The sequence below is a fragment of the Choloepus didactylus genome, chromosome X (genome assembly GCF_015220235.1).
Source record: "Choloepus didactylus isolate mChoDid1 chromosome X, mChoDid1.pri, whole genome shotgun sequence".
NCBI classification, from domain to species: domain Eukaryota; kingdom Metazoa; phylum Chordata; class Mammalia; order Pilosa; family Megalonychidae; genus Choloepus; species Choloepus didactylus.
The window spans coordinates 47,566,129-47,587,189 of record NC_051334.1 but is presented as its reverse complement, the minus strand read 5'-3'; the positions used below and the strand labels follow the sequence as shown (position 1 = coordinate 47,587,189).

The 21,061-nt window shown below is 39.9% G+C and overlaps 2 protein-coding genes across 3 annotated transcripts in view; one reads left to right on the top strand and one right to left on the bottom strand.

Annotated features, from left to right (window-relative positions):
• Positions 1–10,942, top strand: part of SLC9A7 (solute carrier family 9 member A7) — a 94,875-nt gene extending 83,933 nt beyond the window's left edge. Inside the window, 2 exon segments of the mRNA XM_037821171.1 lie at positions 4,464–4,569; positions 9,685–10,942. Of these exon segments, the coding sequence (XP_037677099.1) occupies positions 4,464–4,569; positions 9,685–9,936 (358 nt within the window). The 3' untranslated portion in view covers positions 9,937–10,942.
• A 5,254-nt stretch (positions 10,943–16,196) lies between these two features.
• CHST7 (carbohydrate sulfotransferase 7) overlaps positions 16,197–21,061 on the bottom strand; it is a 40,798-nt gene continuing 35,933 nt past the window's right edge. For both annotated transcript variants that reach the window (XR_005214494.1, XM_037821170.1), the window contains one exon: positions 16,197–17,185. The gene's annotated coding sequence lies outside the window, so the exon portion shown is untranslated. The remainder of the gene's footprint in view (positions 17,186–21,061) is intronic.

Genomic DNA, 21,061 nt, shown 5'->3' with positions numbered 1-21,061 from the left:
TGGTTTCAGTTGAAAGCCTGGGGTGCTTATCTTTTTCTCCTTGGTAGGCCCAGGACTCCAGTTTTTGTCAGAGTCTGTGTGAGTCTTCCAGATGCTCTGTCAGCTTCTCAGGTACCTTTAAGGAAAATATGGTTTACCAAATGCTGGGCTCACCTTCTGAGCTCCCAGGTTCTAGTCCTCTTTGCTGCACTTGGTAGCTTTCTGATGATATCAAACAGAAGGTTTGCTTTATTTTTATGTTTTATTTTTATTTGTTATTTTATTTTGTCAAATTTTCTAGTTGTTCACAGTGGAAAGGTCAATTTAAATTACCTTGCTCACCTATTAATTGAAATAGAACCCTGTGCCAGTTTGGATGTATTATGTCCCCCAAAATGCCATTATCTTTGATGCAGTCTTGTGGAGGCAGATGTATTAGTGTTGATTAAGTTGGAAACTTTGGATTAGGTTGTTTCCATGGAGATGTGACCCACCCAACTCTAGGTGATGGCTCTGATTAGATAATTTCTATGAAGTCTGGCCCCTGCCCATTCAGCATGGCCTTGATTAGTTTACTAGAGCACTCTATAAGCTCAGACAGAAGGAGCAAGCTTGCTACAGCCAAGAGGGACACTTTGAAGAATGCACAGGAGCTGACAGAGTAGCTGCAGCTGAGAGACACATTTTGAAGATGGCTTTGGAAGCTGACACTGACATTTTGGAGAACGCCATTTTGAAACACAAACTGTGAGCAAGCAGACGCCAGCCACATGCCTTCCAGGCTAACAGAGGTTTTCCAGATGCCATTGGCCATCCTCCAGTGAAGGTACCAGATTGTTGATGCCCTACTTCAGACACTTTATGGCCTTAAGACTGTAACTTTGTAACCAAATAAACCTCCTTTATAAAAGCCAATCCATTTCTGGTATTTTGCAAAACGGCAGCATTAGCAAACCAGAACAAACTCCCAGGAATTTTTTTTTCAGCCATTTGAACTTTTTCTCTTTTGTAATTTGGAATGCATGTCTGCTTACTGGACTTGGTAAAGAATGTAGAAAATATTGGAGAGAGTCCACAGGAGGGTGACAAAATGCTAAAGTGTTAAAACATTGATTCTTTGATGAGTAACAATAGCGATCTGTAAAGGCCCCTCTGAATTAAAATTTTTTGGAGATTTGGGATTTCCATTTTTTTATTTGGAGAAGAGAAACCAATAGGAATGTAAATCAGCACAACAAGTCTAAAGAATTAGATTAGAAAGCTGCCTGTGATTCACTTGACAACTCCACATAGGTTCAAACAAGAAAAAGCTGGTTTTTTGCTGTATTAGAAGAGAGTTCAGCTGTACATGAGTGACCCTCACAGTCTGGCAGGAGGAAGTGTGGTACCTCCTTCCCTGAAGAAGCCTTAAAATTGGATAGATGGGCTTCCAGTTTAAGATGAGAGGCTCAGCACACTACTTTCTCTTCACAAGTCTCATTGAAATTATGGAAGAGATAGTTTTGACTATGTGGAAGACCAAAGGTAGAGGCAATGGTAGTAGAGATCATTATAGCCGAAGACAAAAGTGAGTCTTGAGCCATGTTGATCAGGTGATTTATTGAAGAACATCATTAGGAACAGTTGCAACAGGTGCTTCCTGTGTAACTAGATGATCCGTTTATTTTCTCAGTCCATAGCCCTCTAAACAGAATAGAGACACTGTCTGGGGAGGGCTGGTAGAAAAACAGATCTTGAGGGCACCAAAGATTTTTCTCCCCAGAGTATCCCCACTACTTTGGCCATGGTAGGAGTGTCCCCAACCTGTCTGATGAACTGAGGAATTGACTGAAGGAGTGGGGGTGACAAAAATAAACAATTCCATGTATTTCTTTTTAATTTCTCTAATAAAATCCTTAGAATTAAAAGGCTCTCCCAGTCATAATACAAGAACAGGTCACTGGGTTTTTTAGATGAACAAAATATTTAATGGATTGTTTAATAACTTGAACATGGCTGAAGACCAAATTATTGATCTGAAATAAAAGTTGAGATAAAAATCTCCAAGAATTAGAGCAAAAAGTCAGAAATGTGTAAAAGAGGAGTTTCAAGATGTGGAGGGTAGACTCAGGATGGTCCAAAATTGTTTAAAAAGATTTGAAAAAAAGATAGAGACTGGAGAAAAAGTACTAAAGAAGCAGTGGAAGAAAATTTCCCTTAACTAAGGAAGGACATTGGTTTCCCGAGTGCAAGGGCCCATCAAGTGTGAATAGGATTAATGGGCACATCCATTAACTCCAAGAGAAAAAGAGGGAATTCTTAAGGCTCCCAAAGAGAAAAACAGACATCTCCGAAAGGCAAGAATCAGACTTCTCATCAGCAGAATTGGATGATACAATACAGTGGAGCAATGTCTTCAAAGTTCTGGAATGAGAATGTCTGAACCTAGAATTCTATACTCATAATGTCAATCAAATATGAGAGAAGAAAGGGAGGGCTCTTGCAGACATGCAAGAATTCAGAAAGTTTAGCATCCTGCGGACTCTAAAAGAAGGAAAAAAAATAACATAAAGAGCCAACAAAACAAAATCCAACAAAGGGAACAATGTTGAAGAAACAGTGATTGTTATACCCAGAAGAAGTGAACAAAGTAAAAAAGAAATTAAAAGAAGATCCTTTATTTAGCAAGACACTCAGGGATTCTCCTTTGACTGAAAAAAGTTTAAGGGACATTGTATTACATTTTCTTTTATATTTCTCCAACCACTCTCCTTGATTCTACAGTGAATAATATTCATATGATGACATTATTACAAATGTTGCTTATTGATTTCTAGCACTTAGACTCAATCTATAGACAAAGCACAGAAAATAGAATACAATTGCAACATGTTTCTACAGTGAAAAAGTAAGTATCATAAAAATTGGAAAGGAAAAATAAGTTTTTAGAGGGACTGCTGTATTTGGGGAAGGAGGAGCTTCTCTTTGAGCTCTGTGAGGCAGGGAACTGAAAAGTGGCCTCATGGGTTCCTCCTCTAAATGTTTAATATCAGTCATTCTACAAATCCAAGTCTCTGTCATATTTAGTACTAAAGACAGAAGAGAACTGATAGGCCTGTAGGGACTTTTCCCAAAGTGAACTAAAGCCTCTCCTACACCCCTCCCTGAGAATGTGGTTAAGAGACAGAAGCTAAAGGGGAGCTTTTTCTGTTTGTAAAGAGCTCCAGCAGAGTCCCTGGATTTCCCTTGGTTGAGTAATTCCCAAGTAGAATTTTACCCCAGTATCTGCCTTCCATCTCCTCCTGTAGATGAGGTTTTGTTCTTTTGTCCTGCTCTAATTGAAGGTGAGCAGTGCTTGGAAGAGTCATCCTCTTGGGTACCAGATGGTTACGACAGCTTCTCACCTTCCTTTAAAGGCTCTTGGGCATTCCTGCAGTTAAGGTGGCCATCTGAGTCTTTTATCTTTTCTCTATCACTTTGGCTTTGCCTATCAGAAATGGCTAGCGCTCTGTCATAACATGCCTGGTGCCTCATGGCGCTTTCAACAGAGGACTGTGCATTTGGCAGCACAGATATTCACAGACTGACAGACCCTGAGCAGATAAGTTTACCTTCATGTTAGGGTAGTGGTTCTCAATCGAGGTTGATTTGGGACCCCAGGGGACATGCAGCAATGTCAGGTGACATTTTTGGTTGTCACACCTGGAGGGGATGCTACTATCATCTAGTGCCTGGGGACCAGGGATGCTGCTAAACATCCAACAATGTACAGGACCACCCCCACAACAAAGAATGATCCAGCCCAAAATGTCAGTAGTGCTAAGGTAAAGAAACCCTGTGCTAGAAAGAGTCTGGAAGAGAGGCAGCAGGTAGAGTGAAAAAATGGTCCTTCCCTTATAGGAAGTTGGGGGATTTATGTCTGCATATCCTTAGTTAAATCATTTCACCTTGCCAGGTCTTAGTTTCCTCATTTATAGTAGCCCCAGTTTACCTTTAAGGTACTGTCCAACTCAAACATTTCCACTGTGTGAACTCTGGGTAGAGGGGTGTTTTGAAAGAATACTTACAGAAAACAAGGGCCAGAGGGGTCCCAGGGGCTGCAACAGCCCCACTCCAGGTACGCGGTGTTTCCAAGACATGAGCTGGGTGTGTGTCAAAAGCTGGAATACTGACTGAATCCAAAACCTCTATTCAACATAACTATAGAGAGGAGAAGGGTGTTCTAATTAATCAAATATTCTTTTTAAACTGAAAGTGGGAATCATCAACCTGAGAGTTGCTGATTAACACTTAAGACTGATGGAACCTAGTTTAAACTTTGATTCAAACTGTTTCGGGTTGCAGGTGTTTTTTGTATTCCAAGTATTTCTTTATTATACTGGTAAAATGGGGCAAACAGGCTTTTCGTGGCTAGTGTCAGCTAATTGACTCTTTGGGTTTTTTTAAACACATTTTTTGGGTATGTGTTTTCCCCTCAGATGTTTTTCCTTAATACCCTTTTATAGTTACTTGAAGCCCATCCTCACGCACAGTGGCCCCCCGTTAACCACCACTCTCTCGGCTTGGTGTGGCTTGCTGGCTCGATGTCTGACTAGTCCCCAGGTGTATGACATAAGTACAGCATGTCAGGTTGCATGTCTGCTCACCATGCCAGGGTAATCTCACTTAGGAAGAAGAAATCTATCGCACTCAAGCCTCCAAATCCTCAGATTTTGCCCCTCTAATAAAATGATTAGAACTGGCCAACTTCCATATACTTTTATATTTTGCACGGTAACAGAGAAACCTTTTAGTCAGGGTTATGGTGCTTCCCAACATCAGCAGCTGTGGATGGATGACAACTAGACTCAAATCCAAGCCCCGATAGGCCATCTAAGTACTCTGCACCTCATGTTTTCTTATCTGTAAAATGGGCCTAGTAACACAGGCTGGCTGTGAGAATTAAATAAGGTATGTATAAATACACTGTGAGCTATAAAGCATGTCACAAATATGAGGATTTGTTTTATACATAGTTTATGTTGCTGTGGTTAGGTCCTTTCTCTGAATTTTCAGTTTCTAGAAATAGATTCAACACAGCATGAAGACATTATCTGCACTGGTGGAAGTCTTAAATTTAAGGCTGACTCTTGAGCTAATGATGTGGGCTAAAAGGCAGAGAAGTAAGGAGAGCAAACAGCCACCTACATGGAAGGAATGTAGGAGAGGTAAAAGGCCTTTGTTTTTTCCTCATCTCTCTTCCCCTATCCTAATCATCTTGTCATTAACACAATATTATATCTTGGGAAAAATTACTTCTTAAATTTGTGTAGCACTGTACAGTTCACAAAGGCTAGTGTTATTCTCTTGGCCATAATGCAAATAAGCAAATACTTCAGTGTTATGGATGAGGAAAGTGAGTTTCATTGATGCCATGAATTGTCCAAACTGGCAGAGCTGAGACCCTAATAACCTGAAGTTTGCTTGATTAGTGATGAGGAAACAGAATGCAAAGCCCAGATCTGAGAGAAGGGCCCTGAACAGTAAGTTCTAATGGTAAAAGGAGTTAGGAAAACTTCTGTGCATTAATGTGGAACAGATGTGGACACCATAGCTAGGAAGGGGCACTGGGGCAGTGGGGAGCAGGACAGTCTGGCATGCCAAGGGCAGCCATGTCAGAGCACCTAAGATTTGAGGATGCAGCTTCTTAAATGGCACACTCTTCCTTCGAGAACACAGATTACAACTGCCCAGTCACCATGTGTCCTAAACACTGCTGCTGTGCAGTGGGAGTCCTGCAGAGAGGAAGCTCTGTGTCTGATCCTAAGGACCTCAGGAGAAAGGTGACAGTTGGAAAGGCCTAGTGGCCTATTGGGTTTGCCTCCCTGGGAAAGCAGTTTCTGCCTGGTTAAAAGTGCAATTCTGCCATGGTCTTTTCTTTGAATTTTCACCACAGGTCTTGGAGAACAACATTAAAGTTTCCTTTTCTTAAAGTTAATGGAGCCTTCCAGAGTCTTGAGCCCCTTACCCATATAAAAATGAAATTTGTATGATGCCTGTGATAAACTTTTTAAATTACAAAAAAAAAAGAATTGATGGGATGGTGAGAACACCATTTCCTTAGAACTGCTCCCATTTTTTAGAAGTCATTTTTCACCCTTGTGGTAAATTTTTAACATGATTTCTATCAGCCCAAATAATGGTGCTAGTTACCGGTGTCAGAAGGATACAAACCAATAGATTAAAAAGTTAGTTTTATAGTTTCCCATTCTGCTAATAGCTTACTTAATAAAATTTGTCTGGTCTGAATGCTGAATGTTTGCTCAGCTTGGACCTCCATCTATAGTGACATTATGGGCCATTTGGATGCATTTTATCATAGGAAACTCTTTGGCATTGCCGTTTCTCCCACTAATAAAGCTCCAACTGGTTAGACGCTACGATCTGTTTCATTAGGTTGACATGTTTCTTTGTCTTCTAACTCTAATCTCTTTTAAACAATTTCTAAACTTTCCATCTTAAGCAGGTTTTAATGAGTTACTTTTCATGTCTATAAAATAGTAAAATAACTAACCCACTCTGAAAACTTTATTTTTAAAAAAACCTTACATAATCTGAAGCTTAAAGTATTATTATTATTATTATTATTATTATTATTATTATTATTATTCCCTTGTTCATAAAGTAGAGCTATCTGGGCTAGTTTTAACTCAGCATAAATTTGGTAAACTTACAGTTAAATTTAAAGTGCTTCTCTCAGCAGTTCAGGGGATTCCTAGAAGTTTGCTTTCTGGGGTAGTGTTTGCGCTGTGGACTCCCCTCAGCCAATCTCAGATTGGGGTGACTTGGGCTACAAGGAGGATTTGCTCTCAGTGCTGCCACTGCTGATTTGGAATGGGGTCCTGACCAGGGTCTCCACCAGCTCCACACATGCTTGGTGAGGCCTGCTGCTGAGAGCATGGGAGCAGAGTCTTTTAACAATTATCAACAATCAAAGAAACCCAAAGTTGAGAGAGATGGAGGACTCCCTAGGGAGTTCAGTGCCAGGTGAGGGTCTTAGATTACATCGGTCTTGGGGCTGCTTGACACACTAGCGTGCATTTCTCCCCCATCACTGACATGGCATGTTGGACTTCACCAAGTTTATTTAGGAGATATCTAAGATGTTCATTATTTATTATTTCCACTAACCCTAAACCAGCTAGATTTCATATCCACCTAGAAAACAGTGTTCTCCCACTTACGAAAACGACCTCTGGTTATTTAAAATGCACACATTCCCACAACCCTCTTGTTTGCAAGTGTTTTCAGGGTTATTTCATTGCATTTCTGTAGCACCCGTCACTGGACAGCTAGTTATATAATTATAGAAACCCTCAGTTTGACACAACTTTTGTTGATCCTGTCATCTAGAATGTGAGGGAGTGGCATGGTTTCATCATCTGCATAGAACATTCATTACGACTTTGATTTGGAAATCATTCTCCACTGGGCTTTAATATGTCCTTGTTTCTGAATGACCTGTCCTTGAGTACTATTTGTCTGGGCGTGTGATTTTCTTGAATGGGTCATCATCCAGTTTTGTTTTCTGCTGCCAGTGAATTTTGGCCCTGCTTACCACTGTAAGGAGTCAGGGCAGGCCATGGGAGTTCATATCACGAGGGCTTCCTCTGACTGTGGTAGGATTTCCTCTGCTTACAGAATTTCCATCACATGGCATTTGCCCCATATTCTGCTCTCGTCCCTCTGTGGCTCCAGACCTTGAAACAGTAAAAATACATGCCAGAATAGTGTCCCTAAAACTTGGGAGCTAAGAGGCCTGGCAGAGGTATTTTGACAAATAAACAGAAACCTTTTCTAGCACGTGTATGAGCAGGAGAAATGAAATGTGCTAGAATGGGGACGAAGAACCTCCTGGGAGTTGGAAACTCGGATGGGACACGTGATCTCATTTGTTGTTAAGAAAACTATCGTAGAGCAGATTGAGTTTCAGGACTTCCTAAGAGCTAGTGGAAAGGAGGAAATTGGGGGAGTTGGGATTGCATTTTAGAATTGTGCTTTAAATGTCTGTCTAAGCACAGGATTTTGATTTAGTTGTTCATTTGCACCCTGCCTCATTCCAGTGAGGATTTGAGGCAGCAAGCAAAAGGAGTTGCATGTTTGCCTGTAAAGAATGCTGGAGCATTGGTTAAGTGGAGTCACACTGTGCCAGTGATGTGGATTGTGGAGAAGTCAACATCACCAAGAAACAATGCAGAAAACAAATATGTACTTGTCACCAGTAAGTGCACAAAGATGGGTTGGAAGAGGAGAAAGTGAGGGAGACTGAACCTATTTATCCTTCCCTGGGTGGTGCATTTAACAGGTCCTCACTTTGTACCTGCTTTGAATTAAGCACAAGTAGGAAAGGGTGCCAAGAATAGAAGGTGGTCACTGCCATCTGGTAGTTTATCATCTACATGGAGAGCCCAAGCATTGACACAGCAGAACCTGCTGGTGGCCTATGGCAGTGTGACTGAGGGAGTTGGGGCTTCAGAATGTCAGGGAGTCTGATTCTGCATCCTGGCCTGAGGAGGTCCTGTCGTGTAGAGGACACAGGACTTTAGATGTGCTTTGAAGGATCAAAGGTAAATAGGAGAGAAAAGAGCAGCTCTCTACCTTGGAATGCTTTAACACCGTGTTTGCCATTCAAGAAATAAGTTCAGTGTTAGGCAAACCTCAGTGCAGTGGGGGAACGGGCCTCCTGTTGTTTTGCTTGTTAAACCCATTGGAGGGTGAAAGGTTATATCTGACCTCATGCCATTCTCAACCACTTGCCCCACTGTCTTTCATTTCAGGTGAATGTGGCTTGCTAAAGCTCTGCCTTGTTTAGTCTTGTCTGTTTTGCAATAATTACTGCTTATCATGAAATGTCCTGCCAGTCCTTTTCCTAACACGGTGATTTTTTCACAAATCCTTTATGTGGGTAAAATCAGTCTGGAGGCAGCATAAATCTTAACTCTGCTTCCTATCAGTTGGACAACCTCAGGCAGATTTCATAGGTTCTCTTAGCTTAGGTTTTCTCCTCCATGATTTTAGTCTTTGCACCCCTCAGTGCGGAAGGGTAGGGATCAAATGAGAACTTAGGAGAAGGACTTAGTAAATTTACTTCTCTCTGTATTTTCCCTCCTTATCATTTGCTTCATCTACCTGAGGACTTAGAGGGGAGGGCTATCCATCAGGGTTCTTTTCTTTGGGGACAGGAGAGAAGAAACAGGAAGGAAATCATAATTATAGTGTGTCCCCTTTCCTCAATTGCGGACTAGACAAAGAGTAGGTCAGATAAGATAGATAAGGTGAGTTTAGGGTGGTTTGTGTAGGGCTCAAAGCCCACCCAGGAGACCTACCCAGAGAAAAGAGTACCCTAAACTTATTGGCAAGGTCTGCCCAGTGACCTTCTCCCTTCTTTCTTTGTGGGTTGGGAAGCTGAAAAACCAGGGTGGTCTCCCTTCTTTCCTTAGTCCCTAACTCCAAGCTGCCTGACATCTGAAATCAGAATTGCTTTTTAGTGTTCTAAGTCCTGCTTCAGGCAACAGTGCCTTACACTGAGTAGAACCCTACAGTTTATATCCAGTTATCACTCTGGAGGCTCAAAGCAGGCAAGTGTTATAAATCCACAGTTTTCAGATGAGGGGTGGAGCTGGGGTTGGTTCTAGCCCTGGAAAATATGTCTTCCATTTTGTTGTTGTTGTTGGTTGCCCTTTTCAGAACCAAGAGCCACTGAGAGAGGAAGATTCTGATTTCATCTTGACTGAGGGCGACCTCACCCTGACCTACGGGGACAGCACAGTAACTGCGAATGGTTCCTCAGCCTCCCACACAGCCTCCATGAGCCTCGAAGGTGGCCGAAGAACAAAAAACAGCTCGGAGGAAGTGCTAGAACAAGACCTGGGAATTGGAGACCAGAAGATTTCAAGCCGGGGCACCCGCCTAGTGTTTCCTCTAGAGGATAATGCATGACTTTCCCCCCAAACCCCTGAAGTGATGCCCACCAATGGGTGAGAATGGCTGCAAGCCCCAGTGTTGTTTGAGGTAGGGTGTTGACTGAATTGAACTAATGCTTCTGTCTTATTGGGATCTGAAGATATCAACACCTGGAATTTAACCCAAGATGCAGATGGTGGGCTAAAGTGTCTCTAAATCAAGACAAATGAAGACCTATTCCCACTTTTTCACATAGTAGTGCACTGTTTCAGAGTTAAACAAACAAAAAAGCATGCTTTATTGGTCTCTTAATTCATTCACCTGCAATATCTGAACAAGGTGAGGCAGGTGTTTGGGGATTCCTCCCAGGAGAGGCTTCATATTAAAATACAGCAGTGCAAGCCTAGCTTGGTCTGTAGGATGGGAAGTTAAGGGAGAACAGGCTAGAAGAAAGATCACTAAGAAAGGCAATTGAGATTGGACCTTCAAGGATTATGGGAAGCTGCTCTTAAATGGGATAGAAAATACGAAAAAGCAGTTTGAGTGGAGGCTCTGGAGACAAAGGCTGTGTGATTGCAACCTCATATCGGGATTCCTAACTTTTTAAGCTACCTGTGTTTCCTCTAGACTGCAGATTGGAAAATATATCCATGAATGTTTCAACATGGAGGAAACAATTAGTTCCTTCTCTGGAAATCTCCATGAGGAAGAAGTTACAGAAATGTTTAAAACCAAAGGCAAAATAGTGTTATACTCTTATTTTTTTAAAGTAATCTGAGGGCAGGAGGTATATAAAAACTGCTGTTTAGGTCACTGCAAAAATAATTCAACTCTGGAGGGTCAGCATAATGAATTGCCTGCCTGACGTCTGAACTGGGTATGATAGGGAAATGATTAGTGGGATTGAGATTCAACTGTGGATTTAGAAATAACACCAAAATTTGTAGGATGCTTTCATCTGGGGAAGAAAAGGCAACAAGAAACCTGAGAGGCAATAGGCTGGTATTTGGAGGATGGCAAGAAATCTCACTGCAAAAAAAAATTAACTGCAGAGAAAATACAAGATAGTATTCTAAAGACTGGGTAGAATTTCAAACTTTGAGCTGATGAATGCATGAGATTTCAGTGGCCACATGAGGAATCAGTGGGGAGTCAGTGGGAAGTTAAACATTATTCAACCCAGTGGAAGGGTCTCTCTACTATAAGGTTAAAATATTTTTAAGAATCCAGATGTCTTCACACCAGAGTGCCATGTTGAGAGGGGTCATTTTCTTGGTATCTGGGGAGGCTTGCACCAGAGTATAATGTATGGTCATGGTTTCAATTTTAGTTTTTTACTTTGGGTGCTTTCTGGGTGAGCTGGTCTACCTGCCCATACGTGTAGGAGGTGGCATACTGAGAGAACTCTTGGGAAGAATTTGAGTTTCTCCCCATGTCCCTATGCTTCAGTGCTAGCATATTTGGCAACCCAGCTTTTAAAATCCACTTTCATTACAAGTGGGCATTTTTCTTATGGCAGACAAAATAATGTCCCAGTTTAGTACACCGTAATGAAAGCAGCCATTTAACCATCTTAACTCACATTTTTTCATGTTTAATTTTTAAATAATACATTGCTCAACTCTATATTTTTTTGAATTGACAATTTGTGCAAATCAGGACAAATTAATTAGGCTGAGCCACATGAAATTGCTGATAGTCAATCACTTTTTAAAAACAGAAAGGGCGATTTCATACAGTTGAATATAATATAATTGAATGGTTTTTATATTAGCCTGTCTCCTCTTCCCTTTCTATCTACAGTAAAATCCATTTTGATGTTATGATTATCCATGAGCTCTGTAAATTTGCAAAAAGCTAAACAACCTACCTAACCCCTTGAGGCCTCAGGGCTTTCTAGGCTACTGAGGGACTTAAAACCTCCAACCCATAGCCAGAGAAACAGCTTTCTTACAGAGCTCCTGGAAGGGAGATTATTATGTTGTGGTGTCAGGCTGCAGACAGCAGCTGCTGGGTTTGATGGAAGGCTGGAGATGTATGTGCTCTGGCCCAGAACCAGCAAATCTGTTTTTATTTAGTAGTAATGCCATATAAACTTAAAGGTGAGGGCATTTTTTTGTTTGACTTGGGTGGGGGTGGCAGTGGAGGGATAGAATGTTTGGCTCTCTGTAAAGCCATGCTTATTTCATATGTTGCTTGCTTAAATTAGATTAATTTTGGGCGGAAAAAGCTAACAGATAAACCTTGATGATGGTTCTCAAAAAGAGCCAACCAGGTAGGATACATCCTGTCTTCACTAACCTCAAGGGTTTGTTGTAATTTTGGTTTTCTAGGAAGCTCAGCAAATAAGAAATTGCCCTCATAGGGAGGGAAAAATAACCACTGGGTTTCCAATCCTAGTCTTTGGTCAGTCCATACATTTTTGTATTTTTTCCTGAAGTCTTCACTGCATAACTTTTTTTTTCTGACCCATTTAAGTATGAGCAAATCGATCTTTGCCAAGATCAAAATCTAGGTAGGGTTATAGTTATTTGATTGGGTCTTTTATTCACTGGATCAGGGTAAGTCACTTTAACTTAGGCATTATGCCTAAGTTGAACGGAGAAAAGCAGGATGCCACAAGGCCCAGAAACCATGTAACTCAAGGGAAACTATCTGCTATCAGAATGGCATAAAATCAGAAAGAAACTGATGAGTAATGGTACATTCAACTGCCAAAGTTCTTCTTTGGGAGATGAAACCCAAACCATCTTATAAACGTATTTGTTCTGAGTTAGGGCAGTTCAGCAGAGTCTAATGTTCTAGAGCAGAGGTTCTCAACCCTAGCTGCATTTTAGGAAAAATCTGACCATTTTTCTAAAAGTACTGATGCGAGAGCCTTACCCCTAGAGATTCCATATTTTGTTTGGGAACCTCGGGGTGTTCTAATGTGCAGCCAGGGTTGAGAGCCTTTTAGTCTAGAGCTTGCAGTAGAATCTGTTATTTGGAACCTTATTCAAAGGAATGGCCTAGCGAGTTAAGGTGTGTGTGTGTGGTTTTTCTTGTAAATTTTTAGTCTCATGGAACAAACTGAGTGTTGGCCAATAATACAGACTGGGCAGCTGTGAAAGAGTTTTATGATAATCTTTCAGAACTGAAGAATGTACTCCATAAAGTATAACTGAAAAGGTCATGTTTGAAAACCTTAGGAGCATGAAGGAGAGAGAAGAGTGACTTGAGTGTATGGAGAGAATTTAAAACTGTTCATCTTTGCCCCATTTGTGGGAAAAAAGGGGGCTTCTGGGAAGCTGTCTTTTAAATTTAATCTGGGATTAAATTAATAGTTCCCTTTGCAGTCAAATAAACTCTCTTTCTCTTCAGACCATGCTTGTCCCCATGTTGAATCCATGTTGGATTCCTCAGAATAAAATTTGGGCCCATTTACTGCCAGAGAAGAGACCCAAGATAAGTGAAAAGTTGTGATTGCTTTGCTGGCATGTGGTATCGGTGTTAGAAGAAGTTATTTAAGGAGATGCAGATTTGTATAGCACCAACAAGAGAATACCAAAATTTCTGCCATTCCTTTTAATACTTTTTTGGGGGATTATAAGGAAACCTAAACTTCCTCTCCAAGAGAAGGAAATTTGGACCTTTAGAATGCTGTGTTTCTTCCTAGAAAACAAGTATGGGAAGGGCATATATGGTTAAATGGATTATGACCATCCAGGAGACTTACTGGGGTTACTAGACAAATAAGCATTAATGCCTTGAAGCCAGAAATTACACTGTGACATCAAATGTTTCATCAAGAAAACAGCAAGGAGCTCTTTAGGCTATGTTCTCTAGACCCTAAAATGTCCTCTGTGCTTTGGTTGACAAATAAAATCTCTTTAGAAAACATGAAAAACATTATCTCTACTAGTCATGAACATTTCAGTCTAGGACAAAGAATCACAGTCCCTTCCAAAATAGAGGTTTGCCTTGCATACCACTCCCTTCCCAAATCATATGGCTACCTTTCTTTTTCCCTAGTGGAAGCTAATTTACTCTTGTCAGATATTTAATGTGAATAAAGTGATTTCCAAATGCAGAAACACTAGTGATGGCCTTAGGTAAGACTGGCATCAGAGCATTTAAGCTACTCATGAGGGGTGAAAATCATCCACTTGGAAACCTACACCTTGCTACACATTCTGAGTTCTGAGGGGTATACCAGAAAGCTAATTTTACCATCTGTTGTAAAATGTGATCTGGAATGATGAGGGCTACTGGTAAATCAGCTTGCTGATTTAACAAGTGTATGACTTATTAGTCCACCTCAGAAGTGAGGAACTTGACAAGTTTCATGCCTGCCTTTTGATGTTGGTTCTGTAGATTAGTTAATACAGAAATTAGTCTGTCAAATATATTAGATTGGTATAACTGAGTTCTGATCTCTTATGCTGTCTTTTAAATAAGAATCTGGTTTGCCAGTGTCAGTTGCTGCATTCCAATACAGTAAGTTGAAGGTATCTAGTGGTCAAGAGTTAAAGTTTAGAAACAATCCATATAAATGCTGCTTTCACCACTTTGATATCTGAAAAGACCTTCTAAAGGTCTAAAAGACCTTTTTAATACCTAATAAGGACAATATACAGAGAGAAATACTTTAGAAACCAATGCTGGTGTCTAACTACGGAAACCAAGTAGACTCTCTGACAGTCTTCTCAAAACAAGACCCAGAATTTTTTTTTCCAGTTTTAACTTTCCTAGGCAGAGATTTTAAAAAATTAACAAACACATCTGGTTTCTTCACCTAGGGGTAGCAGAAATTTTAATGACCAAAACCAACGTTTTTGATGTTAGTTTTATTTTTCTAAGTAGGTATATGCTATAACCATGGCCCAGATGGAACAAATGGGCAACTAGTTTTCTGCTACATGAGCTTTGGGGAAGGTAGATGTGAAGAGGAGGGTCTGCCTGGTCTACCCCACCTTTTGAAAAGGTCTGGAGCTGACAGGAGAGCACACAGGGGAGGGTGCCTTATTTCTGAGGACAACCTTTTCAAAGGGTTGACAGGATTGACAAATGTCATGGTCTACTCGACTTGTGGCCAGTGGAAAATCATCTGGTCCTGTATACATTGGAGGAACTCCAATAGAAAAGGACTTGTCAACAGCCAGAAGAATGGCTCTCTCTAAAGCACTTTTTAAAAAAGTTAAGATCTAAGTGTTACTGGGTGACAAACTGCATGGACATTTTGGGGGGTGACTTTTGTTGTGGTTATTCCAGTTGTGGGCTTTGGAGAAGCAGCAAAATGGTTTGCAGTTGCGTGGGCGTTACGCCTCTGGATTTGGAATTTACCACTGAAATCACTCATTCAAAGTATGACTTCATAGAAGTGTCAGCTCCTCCTAGGTTGTCTTTTTTTTTTTTTCCAGAAATACATCTTGTACTCTTACTTAAGAAGCTTTACTATGTCCATTAAAATGATAAAATGAGAAGGCCACCAGGATTCATTTAGTAGCTGAAAAGCAATTTTTTAAAAAGAATAGAATGAACTTAACATGGATGATGTGATATTCTGGGAACTTTTATATAGAGCGCTTACATAGTGTAATTGGGGAGAATTTTGACCTCTACTCCCATTCAACAGTAACAAACTGGTTTTTAAAAATATCTACATTTAAGTATGCTATAACTGTGAAAAAGTGAAGACTTAGAGTTATCAACAATCTTTATGTGCAATAAGGAAAACTGCAGTTAGGTCCCCAAAGTGCTATCTTTCCCTAGCATTTAACTTAATGTTTGCTTTTGTGTGTATGTTTAGATTGATATTGTTAAAGCTATCCACATGTTTTCCTGCCCTTTACTGATATTTAACAGATTTTTCTCAAAGCTTTTTTTTTTTTTTTACAAAACTAAAAATAAAAAGACTAACTGTCTGAACTAAACTTGTTTTATTTTTAACATATCATCGGTTAGTAGAAGAGTACAGTATCATCCTATTCCTAGTCTGTTTCTTTTCGTTCTGGGTAGACACTATTCCTTTCCAGCTTCGTTCAGACTGGGGGTTGCCAACTCTAGCCCGGTGGACCAAATCTGGCCCACCGCCTGTTTTTGTAAACAAAGTTTTATTGGCATACGCCACACCCATTCGTTTATGGCTGCCTTCCTGCCAGAATGTCAGATTTGAGGAGTGGTGACAGAGGCCCTCTGACCCACAAAGATTAAACTCTTTTCCAGCTGGCCCTTTACAGAAAATCTCTTTGCCGACCCCTGATTTAGATGCTTGAAGAAATTCGATTTTAAAATAAGATGTAAAAATCAAGACAACGGAGTTTTGAGAGTTTTTTTTAATGTGCCTTAGGAGTAAAGGAAATAGCTTAAACTTGGCCTCTGCCTGTGACTTATCTTGGCCTGCACAAGTCTTTAGCAAGCATTGACTGTAGATCCCTATATAAAGTATCACCGAGTGTCAGAAACATTAAGTTGTAAGATTTAGGCAAGTGGATTTCATTTCAGTTTAATGCTTAGGATCTCAGTGGGTAATAACTAAGATTCTTGAACCCACTGCATAGTTTTCCTTTATATTCTTCATATTCCTTTGTATGTAGACTACTTTTTACATGAACCAGACAGTTAAACTACATCATAAATGCTGCTTTTTAGCAAAACAAAACAAAAAAATCCCGTTCATTATCATGACTCCAGAGTCATTTAATAGTATAATTACAAAAATACCAGATAGAACAATTTAAAAGCAATAAAAATTTGTTTCAGTTCATTAGGGTTCTCCAATCCCAGGGAGAAAAAAAAATACTATCTTGTAATAGCTTCTAAGGGAGAGCTAATTGAAGGAGATCTGGATGAGTCAGGTTTAAACAGTTTCATCCAGACCTTTTATTTCATTTTAAGTAATTTAATAATGGTAGACAAGACTTCACTTGGCCCTTATTCACATTGATGTATTTGTCCAGACACCTACTGATGTGAAATGGTACTAAATCACGTCTCTTCTTTGCTGTGAAGACACCCTGTTCAAATGACTCCAGCAGAGGCAGGTTCAGAGTGGAAACTTAAGCTCTTCCTATTTTATGGCCATAATTATTCACATTGCACCATGACTTCCTTACTAGAAACTTCATCTCAGCCAACGTGTGTGCGTTGGTATTTAACAGCTCACGATATTCCTGCTCAGCAGAACTGCACAGCAGTTGGTATCAAATCAAGTCCCAACCTCTGACAGTGTGACACATTGCCTCCACAGCATTGTTTCTTCAGTATTGGGGCAACACACCGAGTGCCCTGCTTTGTGGTGACTGACCTGGAAGGGAAGGAACAAAAGACATTTGAACTTCAGAACAGAAAAATCTGTACATAGAAAACTTGTTGAACCTTGATGATGTAAGACCTCTTAAATATGAAACCTATAATCTTTCTTATCTCAAGCTGCATTATCAGATGTGGCAAATCTAGACCAAATGAGTAAATACCATTTCTGGTTTGTAAAGACAAGCCAGGAAAAAATGTGGCCCAAGAGGTGTCTGGTGAGGGTAAAGATAGGAAAAAGACGGGGGCACCTCTGTCAACAGACTGTGTGCTTTCTGCAGCTACTGCTGTGGGGTGCCTGTTGAGGAGAACTGAGCTTTCTGGACTTGCTGGGCAGGGCAGGGTAAAGAGCTGTGATTGAAGCTGTACTTTTAGGCACCAACTGTTTAACCATGCATTCTTCATTTTGTGTCCAGGTTCATATGTGCAAAATACATCATGCCAGGAACAATTGGCTGTTCTGGAAGACTGAGGCAATGTATAAGCACAAGTCCATCTTCCTACCTTTGTGGTACCTGAACTTTTTTTCTTTCATTTAAACACATTACTTGGCTCACTGTATGTGAGGATCAGTAAAGGGTGGCCTGACTATGTTTGTGTTAGTTCTGCCACCAGTTTCTTGCTTTCTTATAAACCTTCCTCTGATCCTAGACCTGTACCAAACTTGACATTATTTTCTAATGTGTTGAAACTGTCCACTAGCTTAACAGAATCACTGATGCAGGGTTTGGGGATGCCAAAAATCAGGATGATTAAAAATGTACAATAAAGATTAATGCATTAAGGAAGAGAAAATTTCATAAATCCCTTGAGGCCTTTCTACAAATCTCTAGTATTCTGTTAATACAGGTTGTTTGCATAAACGAAGAACCACCATGTCAAATTTTAGTATAATTTAGTTTAATAAAAACCAGTTGGGTTGACTTCTGGTTCCGGACAAGATAGAGTAGATGCACTTCTTATTCCTTCCACAAAATGCAGCTTAACCCCCTGAACATACATATAAAACATAAGTTACAAGACTCTGAAGGGTGGAGAGAAGGAGGCATATTGATAAGGGCCCTCAGGAATTGAGGAACCAGATGTCCATGAGTCCCCCCCCCCCCCATTTTTTGCCTCCTCTATATCCTGTAATGGGTGCTGAAGAAGCTGGGAGACCAGAGGAAAAAAGGTCACAGACCAAAAAAAAAAAAAAGCTCCAAATAAAGCCTGTTATCTCTAGTCAAAAGACAGAGACAGGATCAGCCTAGGAAGACAAAATATTTTTGACAATATCCACCTGTATTAGTAAGGGTTCTCTAACTAATACACCTGGACACCATCACCTGGCCAAGTTGACACATGAACCTAACCATCACACCACCCTATTCCAATCATGCACCACAGGAAAAAATCTATCTACTGTCTCATCATCAGAGGCCTAGAAGGGAGCCAGAACTTTCAGACTACCACCCCCCTACCTGGCAGTATCAAGGTAGTGTACTCCTTTCTCAACCAGCATAGTGTCCATGGAAACCTGCGAAAATAGATTTAAATAAGATCTAGAAATGCTTAAAAGCCCCCAAATGTCCAGGATACAATGAAAAGAACCACTTGTCAAACCAAGAACAAGGGAATTTTCAATTTAAATGAGAAAAGACAACCAACAAATGCCAAAACTGAGGTGACACGAATATTGAAATGATCAACAAAGGATTTTATATCCTTATATAAAAAATTTTACCTGAAAAGGATTTAAAAGCAGCTGGCATAAAAAGCATCAATGAGCAATTGAAACACACTTGAAACAAACGAAGAAATAGAAAGCTTCAGCAAAATTAAATGGGAAAGAAATACAAAAATAGAAAGCCTTGGCAAAGAAACAGAAGATATAAAAAAAGGACCATATGCAAGATAAAGAAATAAAACACATCCAAATTGGTATGGAAGAAGTAAAAGTACCATTATTTGCAGATAATATATTATATTTGGAAAATCCTGAGAAATTGACAACAAAGCTACTTGTGCTAATAGACAAATTCAGCAGAGTGGCAGGATACCAGATTAATGTGCAAAAGTCAGGAATGTTCCTATACAACAGTAATGACCTAACTGAAGAGGCAATCAAGAAAAAAATTCCATTCACAATAGCAACTAAAAAAAAAATCAAGTACCTAGGAATAAACTACACCAAAGATGTAAAAGACCCCTACACAGAAAATTATAAAACTTTAATAAATCAAAGAGGACCTAATTAGATGGAAAGATATTCCATGTTCATGGATAGCAAGGCTAAACATCATTAAGATGTCAATCCTACCAAAACTGATCCACAGATTCAATGCAATTACAATCAAAATTCCAACCTACTTTGCAGACTTGGAAAAGCTAGTTATCAAATTTATTTGGAAGGGAATGGGGCCTCAAATTGTCAAACATCCTTAAAAAGAAGAATGAAGTCGGCGGACTTACACTTCCTGACTTTAAAGCCTATTATAAAGCCACAGTACTCAAAAGAGCATGGTACTGGCACAGAAATAGAGATATTAATCAGTGGAATCAAATAGAGAGTTCGGAAATAGACCCCCATATCTATGGTTGACTGATTTTTGATAAGGCCCCAAATCCATTGAGCTGGGAAAGAAAGTCCCTTCAACAAATGGGGCTGGGAGAACTGGATATCCATATCCAAAAGAATTAAAGAGGACCTCTACCTCACACTCTACACAAAAATTAACTCAAAGTGGATCAAGGACCTCAACATAAGAGACAGTACCATAAAACTCCTAGAAGATAATGTAGGGAAACATCAAGACATTGTATTAGGATGTCGCTTCTTAGACCTTACACCCAAAGCACAAGCAATGAAAGAAAACGTAGATAAATGGGAACTCCTCAAAATCAAATGCTTCTGTGCCTCAAAGAACTATGTCAAAAAGGTGAAGAGGCAGCCAACTCAATGGGAGAAAATATTTGGAAACCATAAATCTGATAAGAGACTAATATCCAGCATATATAAAGAAATCCTACAACTCAACTACAGTAGTATAAACAGTCCAATTGTAAAATGGGCAAAAGTTATGAAAAGACATTTTTCTGAAGAGGAAATACAAATGGCTAAAAAACACATGAAAAAAATGTTCATCTTCACTAGTTATCAGGGAAATGCAAGTCAAAACCACAATGAGATATCATCTCAAACCAATAAGAATGGCTGCCATTAAACAAATAATAAACTACAAATGATGGGGAAGATGTGCAGAAAATGGAACTCATTCATTGCTGGTGGGAATGTATAATGGTGCAGCTGCTGTGGAAGACAGTTTGGCAGTTCCTCAGAAAACTAGATATCGAGTTACCCTACAATCCTGCAATTTCACTTCTCGGTATATACCCAGAAGATCTGAAAGTAGCGATATGAACAGACATTTGCACACTGATGTTCATAGCAGCGTTATTCACAATTGCCAAGAGATGGAAACAACCCAAGTGTCCATCAACAGACAAGTGGATAAACAAAATGTGGTATATACATACAATGGGATAATAAGCAGCAGTAAGAAGGAATGATGTGAAACATATGACAAAATGGATGAACCTTGAAGACATAATGATGGGTGAAATAAGTCAGATACAAAAGGAGAGATATTGTATGCTATCACTAATATGAACTCCCTGAATAATGTAAAATCAGTGTCTTATAATGTAGAATATAGAGGACCTAGAGATAGAGAGAAGCTAGTGAAAGGGGAATGATTACCTAATATGTACAGACATGTTATTGAGGGTGAACTTAAAGTATGGGAATGGACAGGGGCGATGAAAGTTCATTAACTGGATTATAAGTATCAGTACAGCATTGAAGGTGAACATGATTGGAAGGGGTTGTTTA